Source organism: Triticum aestivum, chromosome 2D, assembly GCF_018294505.1.
Source record: "Triticum aestivum cultivar Chinese Spring chromosome 2D, IWGSC CS RefSeq v2.1, whole genome shotgun sequence".
Lineage (NCBI taxonomy): Eukaryota > Viridiplantae > Streptophyta > Magnoliopsida > Poales > Poaceae > Triticum > Triticum aestivum.
In genome coordinates, this window is record NC_057799.1 from 367,820,463 (window position 1) to 367,828,933 (window position 8,471).

Below are 8,471 nucleotides of genomic sequence, written 5' to 3' on the forward strand. Positions count from 1 at the left end.
TAGAACATAATACATGTTTTCTGAGTTAAATCAAAGACCTAAAACCCGTGCCCGATTTATAAACCCAACCGGAGGGAGTACTTAAAGGCGCATCGGCCGTGTTTTCATTGCTCTCTAGCTTGCTTGACATTACGAATTATGTGGCAAATTCTTTCAAGATTCTAGTATATGCACCACGTTAATCAAATTTTTGCTACAGTAGCAAAAAATCGTGTAACCATGTCATCAACTTCGAGGAAAGAAAATCCATCAGCATAGAAAAAAAATCTGAAGCATAAAAGAGCCATTGGCCATGACTTTTCATCTATATATCCCAATTCTCAATCTTGTATATGGGAGGCTAGCAACTGTTTCTGCATCAATTTAAACAAAGATCTTATAAGTCTAACATTACCATAGAAAAACTAAACATGTTCCCACTTGTAGTACTTCTTACGACTCAATATTCCCTTGGCCGACTCTGCATATTAGTGTTTGACATGCGTTCTTGATTGGCCTGCACATAAAAAAGAACCGTAAGGAATTTTCATGAATTGCCAAAAGCTTTATATGCAATATGGCTGTACCATGATCGTATGAGATAACAAGATGCTGAATTTACTTGAAAGACATATTAATTGTAAGTGTAGATTATTAGGACCTAAAGTTGTACCAGAACCATAAATACTTTTGCGTACCTAGTCTAGGGATATAAAGATAACCATGTGGTTGCAATGCACAATATTTGTAGTACATCCATAATGTTTCAGCAATGATGCTACCCATTACTAATTGTTTCCAAATCCAGAAAAGAAAAAAACGAGCTATCTTAGCAACTTATGCACGGCTCCATAGATCTATAGTCAATACTGTCCATATGAGCAAATCAGGCATTACGGCAGAAGCACACTGTGGGAGTATTAAATAATCAGGACACGTGTTTAACATCAGGATTATCATCTAAGGAACTAACGCAAGTTTTCCATGTGATTAATTGCCAAGGAGAACTGCTTGTTGTGTAATATGGTTCTGAACCTGAGGCCAATTAGACATGCTTCTCCGCATATGCACAAAACATTAGATATAACTGATACAGAATTAACACTTTATCAGAAAGGGGCGAATGCAGAATTAACAAGACAAAAACTGTAGCCACAACATTTTGCAGTGATAATTAGCTACCTGCATCTGTCAATGATGAAAATAGTACAAGGGGCATGCGGCACCACTACAGTCCAGCACATAATGCACGAGGTTACTACTAATAACTCTTTCTGTAGGCCATAGGCCAACAGCCATGAACAACAATAGAGCTGCAATATTTGGGTGCTCACGATGAAATTATATCAGCTATTAACAGCAAGGACATGGGATAAACAAAACCTCCCAGAGTCCATTACTTGTATTAGGAATTTAAAACAGAGACCATACACTTAAATCCTTACAGTAAAGTAGCATCTCTGAACTATTGGAAATGTTATTTCACAAAATTTTGAAGCTCACCCACCATATAATACGATAACCTGAGGATATAATTCCTCGTCCATGAGCTTTGCCATGGTCACAACCATATCAAGCATACAAGCTTCCTCTGGAGGTATTGTCCAAATTTTCAGTTCTACTATCCGAAACTTTATCTACATGCTACTTATCGTGTTTCCCTGATTCTAGCTCATTAAGCAATGAGCTGCACTTATGTATTGGAATGCAGAACAACAAATACTAACAATTTCATAAGAGAACCTAATGGTCTATTGTGATCCATATTCTGATCATAGGCAAGAAAGAACATACCAAATATGTAGGGAGCCATGTTGTTGTTTGACATAACCGTAAACGAGTAATCACCTTCATCACAGTAAGCAAGGAGGCGCACAAGGTTGTCAAGCCAGAGGTTGTCCATCACTTCCACTTAACTTGTGAAGTCTCTTCTGCATTTCCTCTTGAAAGCAGAGTAGCAGACTACCAATGCCTATTGAAGCAATCATTCTCCCATTAGGTAATTGGCCCTAATGATTATATTTAGCTGTTGATTAGCTTATATCTCTAAAAAGATATGATTAAACACTAAGTAAATCACATAAGGCAATACTGGGCATGAAATATATGTGCGTACACCTCCCGTTGGACGGAATTGAACAGCAAAAGCAGACAAAAAAAGTCTGGAAAAGCTCTAAACTGTTCTTTTACCAAACATTTTTTCGCTGCAGTAGATGCAACAAAAAAAATGAACTGAAAAACACCACCGAACTGCACGGCGAGGCGCACTGCAGCGCATCGAAAGAAAATAGACACATAATCAATTCTGAGTAAAAAGGCATCCACAACAGACTGCATTCAAGCCACAGCGGACTTCATATTCCACTTTGATTTTTATCTTCACGGTTGCACGCACGCCAGCGTGCTGCAGCAACGCAACTTCCGTACTGCACGCCGTCAGGGGGCGAACTGCGCGTGCGCCGGTCTGCACTGCAGAGAGGAGGTGAGAGCTCGGGGCCGGGTCGGCTGGGGAAACGGAGTGCATCACGAGGAAGGGGGTCTCGTCGTCGCCTGTTGGAGTCCACATCAAGCTGGGAGAGGGAGAGCAGAAAGGAAAGAGATGAGAGAGAGAGAGAAGGGAGGGCCGAGCTGCGGGATTGCACGCTCCGAACTGCAACACCACACACGCTCGACTGCAGAAGAGCACGATGTGCGCCCCGCGTCGCTGTACGAACCATCTAGCGCCCTCGTCGCCTGGTCCAGCGTCACACCGGCAAGGTTCGCGACGGAGGCGCATCCAGGCGATGGCGCCGCGGCAGCATGGAGGAAGCAGGTGGGGCAGCGGAGCGGGGGAAGGCAGTGGCGCGGCGGAGCGGGGGAAGGTTGCGGCGCGGCGGCACGGGGGAAGGCGGCGGTGCGCGGAGCGGAAGAAGGCTGCGGGGCGGCGACATGGGGGGAGGAGAGGGGAGGTCGTGGGGGAGGAGAGAATTTGGGGGAAGGTGGTGAGCTGGAGGTAGGAGGAGTGGAGGACGTGGTGGGAGGCGGCGCTTGCCTGGGTCATGGCGGGGGAGTGACTGTGCGCGTAGAAGGCGGCGGGAGGTCGCCGGGGTTGGGTGGTGGCTGAGCGACGCCGCCGTCTGTGGTGAGCAGGCCTCGACTAGATCCCGTCGGGATCCGGTGACCCCCGAGGCGGGAGGTGAGGGCGCTTGGGGAGGGGCGCCGGGGTGCTGCGCGTTGCTGGGGGAGAAGTTCCCGGGAGCTGCTCATTGATGGGCTTGAGGAGGGGCGTCGTGCAGCATGGGGTGGGCGCGGCCCCGGCTGAAGGAAGGAGGTGGAGAGGATAAGGGAGTGAGCGGAGGGGAGGGGTCGTGGGTTTGTTTTGGTCGCTGCGTGCGGTTCATTTTTCATGGCGCCGGCGGTCATCGGGTGGCGCCGACGGAAGAAGGTGGAGTCGGATTGGGGTCGTGGTCGCGCGGGCAGGAGGTGGGTTGGGGTGTTAGCAGAATAACACTAGCTGTTAGCAGAATAAGGTCTTAGAGGTGTTATTAAAATAGACCCACCCTATATATATATATATATATATATATATATATATATATATATATATATAATACATCCTATCACTTCGGGGTAGTTATCCCACATGTCTCATATACTAACATGTGCTATTATATATACTACTTTATCATTTTAAATATGTTCATATATTATATCTAAGATATTGCAAAGCAAGTTACGCGAAAAAATTGTATATGAGCACATAGTTTTTGTTATATTTATAAAATAAGTACATATTTGTACATAAAAAATAACATACTCAAAATACGATACATACTACCTAAAAATTAGTATATATACTACATAAACATTATTATATACTACATACTACACGTAAATACTGTCGGTTTCGACAGATAGTCAAACAACATACGAAACGCAAGTGGTGGTAACTACCACTGGTTATAGGAAACATTTGTCCTATATATATAAACACTAAGATCTGTGCACGTGTAATTAATATAAACATTTGTCCTATATATATAAACATTTGTCCGCCCATATGGGACACCTAGGTGCCTGGGCACCTTGCCTAGAAACTGTTGGATGAACACTAAGATCTGTGCACGTGTAATTAGTATTAGCACTAATTCATAAATGCATTAGATTTTTATTAGGAAAGAATTATTACTAATTATTGCTTGATAGGGACACTTAATACCCACCCAAATTAAGCCCATGCATGTCTCATACGTCACGTAGCTGGCTATTTTTTTGTGTGTATAATGGATGTCGTATTTTTTATGTGCGCTCCTTTATTTTTCATCGAGTAACTAATAACTTGAATAAATTAGTAGGTATATACATACATAACCCAAAATATCTTAGGTAGATACCCATACGTCACGTAGTTAGGCATATACATAGCCATATTTTACTTTAGGTACACACATCGACTGGTTATGTAAAAAAAAATCTTTTTTCGCACAGCCGGGTATATAAGTGTGTAGACATCTTGGATATTTTCACTTGAAGTATATTATTTGATGTATAATATTTTCTACATTTTTTCCACATAACCGGGTATATACATCGACCAGGTATGTACAATATTTTCCTACCATTTTTCATATAGCCTTATATAGGTCGACCAGGTGTTACAATATTGTAGTCAGTAGGTATTGTATAACTGTATTGGATAGTTAGAAAAAATAAAAATAAAATGCAGTTAGTCAACAAATAAATTATTGTGTATATACATACCCGCGTACGCACATACTTTGGTTAGTAAGTATGATACCCATTTTAGATAATTAGGAAACAAAAAATGTAATAGTTCAAAAATAAATTATTGAATATATACGTACATGCATATGTATATAATTTCGTTGGTAGGTATTAGATACCCGTATTAAATAGTTAGAAAACAAAAATATGTGTATTATATACCTGCAGCAATTCAAACAAAATCAACATTAATACATTTTATTATATGGCAAGTGTTGCATGCCTAATAGTTAGACCCAAAAATAAAACGTAAGGATGGAAAGTCTTGCATGAAGAATAATTAGAAAACAAATTAAATATATCACAGTTTCCAAAACTAACAAGGTGCCCAGGCACCTAGGTGCCCCATCTATTATATATATATAAGAATATGGGATTTCTAAAAAAGGCGCATTTCTTTAAAAAAATGGTTTTTGAAAATGCTTTAAACATCATAAAATGTGTATGAATTCAATAAATTATTAGGAAATCATAATTTTTTTATTGATTCATAAAATGTTTGCATTCAAAAATTGTGCATGATTTTGAAAACAATGTTTGGCAAAATAAAAAATGTTTGGGTATTAATTATTTTTCATGAATTTGCACAAATGTTCACGAATTCAAATGCTCACCAAATTCAAAAATATGTTCGTGAATTTCAAATATCTTTCCCAAATTTCAATGAAAGTCCATCGATATATATTTGCTTATTAAAAAAAATGTTCTTGAATTCAAAAAATGTTTATGCAGTTCAAAAAATGTTCGTTAAAACAAAAAATTGTTCATGAATTTTTGAAAAAGTTTCCAAATTTCCAAAAATGTTCATCGATTCAAAAATGGCCGCCGATTCAAAACATTGTTCACGAATCATGAGTTTCAAAAAAATGCTCGCAATTCTTTTTAAATCTTCTTGAATTTGAACATAGTTTACGATTTTTAAAAAGGTTTGCCATTTTGGAAAAAAAATGTTTATGATTTCACGATTTAAAAATATTCACAATTTTGAAACATGTTCGTAAAATGAAAAAGGAAAGGAAAAATGAAAACAAAAATGTTAAAAGAAAATAATAAGAAGTAAAAAACAATCAAAGAGAAAGGAAAAACTAAAAAAAGAAAAAAGAAAGGGAAGAATGAAAGTGAAAAAGGTAGAAAAAAACACAGAGAAAGAGAAACCTGAAAGGAACTAGTAGGGCTAGCCCAAGTGGATGTTACGAGGAGCGAGGAGGTATGCACTAGGTCGCTATTCAACGATCTACCAAATAGGACTGACCCTGGGTGAACTTTAGACATATAATGTAGTTCTTCTTGAAACTGGCGGTCTTATTGACCATCAACACTTGTTTTTTCTTCTGCATTCCAGCTTTCGTAGTTTTGAGCATAGCGAACGACTCGTTTGCACTTTTCTCCATCCTGTTCATGTTGTAATTCATGATAAAACCATCGTAAGATGAAGCAAGCACCATATCTATACCAAGTGTTGGAGGAATTCCAAATTCCAGAGAAGCCAGTTTATCAACATAGCCTGCAAGCTTTACTATATGCTCACTCATCGAGGAAACTTCTGCCATCTTGCATTCAGTCAAGGCCTTGGTTATTTCAAAACATAGGTCCTTGTCTGCTTCTTATACAGAACTTCCAGTGTCATATCCCTGATTTTTCCCAAATCTGGTCTGTTAAAAATTTCACAGGGAGTTAATTTTTTTCTAGGAAAACCCATGAATGCCTAGAATTGCTTGATTGTTTGATTGATTGTTGCTTAGGAAGGGTGAAAGCTCAATGCCACTAGAGAAAACCTAGCTAGCCTCTGGTTGAGACCAAATCATTTGAAGTATTTATTTGGGCATAAGGCTATCCTTAATAAGACCCATATGATAATCAAAGCCCTGATGAATTTCTCCCTATATAATTTGAGTTGGATTTATTTTGAAATCAATTCAAAATCGAAGGGAAATTATTTAAAAATTGGATTCACATTTATTTGTCAGGAAAGTGAATTTCATAAGTCCAAATAACAACCTCGACCTTCTGCCAATTTTCTAAAATGGATTTGAAACATATTTGGTTTTAAACCAAATTCAAATTCAAAAAGGAAAACATAAGTGCAGAAAATATTTGACCAAAATGCCCAAACAAAAAGTTGACACAGTCATAAAATTCAAATATGAATTTAGGGCGGGTTTGTTGTTTAAAGAAAATTCAAATTCTAAATGACATGAATTAACAAAGAAAATAGAAACAGAAAAAGAGAACAAAAAGAAATAGGAAAAAATCTGGGCCAGCCAGCCAGGCCACGACCCAGCTAGCGCCCGAGCCAGCCAGAAACCAGCCCTGTTTCTCTCACTCACTGATAGGGGGACCCCGCTTGTCAGGTCGTCACCCCACCTCCCGCAATCGCCTCGCCCCACAATGCCCACGACCGAGTATGCCTGCTCCCACTTCGCCCACTCAGCATGGCCAATTTGCACGCCCGCCCCTGCCTCCATGTCCCTTAAATAGGCCTCAACCCCCTCTCTCTTTTCCCCATGCCGCGACGCTCGACGCCAATAGGCCGCCCCACGACGAAACCCCAAGCTCTGCCACTGACCTAGTTCTTCTCCGGCGGAATTCCGGAGACCCCGAGCCGCACTCAACTATTCACTGCCACAATTTGACTCGCTGCACGATGGCGAGCCTCATGGACAACTTCGTTAAGCCCTTAGCCTCTTGAAGTCCATGACCACTAGCGATCGAACCACTCTACCACCATGAGCTTCACTCCGGCGACATGAGCACGCGTCTGACCCACGAGTTTTGTCCATCGTGTTCTCCGCACTCGTGCGCTTCTCCCTGATCCATCCATTCAGCCAGGCATGCTCAGATTCGAGCAAACACTCCACACCCGAAGCTCGTCGGTGCAGGCGCACCTCCGACGACCTTGCTCCACTCAAATCTGTCATTCCCGAGGTCGGCCACGGTCTCCATCATCTTCGCCATGCAACGCCGTGCCCGCCCATGCCTTCCACGCCACCGGAGGACCACCGGAGCTCCGTTCCGACGAGATCCAGGGCCAGTGCCGCCGCGCATGCATTTCTGGTGAAGCCCCGGCGACCAAGTCCTGTGAGCCTAAACCATGGCCCCTCCAGATCTTTCTCAGCCGTTGGATCTAGATCAGACACACCACCCACACTCAGTTATTTGAATCGGTATGGGCCAACTAGAAGCTGCCATGTCACCAATATTATCCAAAACATTACCTGTTCGATTTTTTGTTAATTCAATTAATTGTTGAATTTATAGAAAACCCCCTGAACTTAAAACACTCACAACTTTTTATCTCTAGATCCAAATTAAGTGATTCTTTTTGCACAATAATCCTTATGAAATATAATTTCACCTAGGTAAGTGAAATTTGGAAATTGAATATTTCAAAATCCAAATTCAAACAAAACGTATTCAAACTTAAATAGGGCATAACTTGCAATTTATAGGTCCAATTAAATTGATTCTTTTTGCCAAATGAACCTAGTGAAACATAGTTTCAACTTTGCTACTGCAGTACAGTTTTAAAATAATTTAAACTAGAATTTTAATATATTTTAACAATAGCTATAATTCAAACAATATTTGAACCTACATTTGGTTTAACTTTGAATTAAAAATGTTTAATTCAATAATTTTGTAGCAACTAATTTAGAAACTCAAAATGAAGTTTAGTAAATATTTTTGGATTATTATTTGACTTTAGGAAATTCCAATAACATTTGAAT

At 40.3% G+C, this 8,471-nt stretch overlaps 1 protein-coding gene across 1 annotated transcript; it reads right to left on the reverse strand.

Moving 5' to 3' along the window:
- Positions 1 to 2,060: 2,060 nt before the first annotated feature.
- Positions 2,061 to 3,471, reverse strand: LOC123053182 (uncharacterized). Its single transcript, XM_044476602.1, has 2 exons — positions 2,694 to 3,471; positions 2,061 to 2,549 (listed from the first exon to the last, which is right to left on the reverse strand). Exons 1-2 carry the CDS (start codon positions 3,017 to 3,019, stop codon positions 2,279 to 2,281), a joined length of 597 nt encoding a protein of 198 aa, XP_044332537.1. The 5' UTR covers positions 3,020 to 3,471; the 3' UTR covers positions 2,061 to 2,278.
- Between the last annotated feature and the right edge of the window lie 5,000 nt (positions 3,472 to 8,471).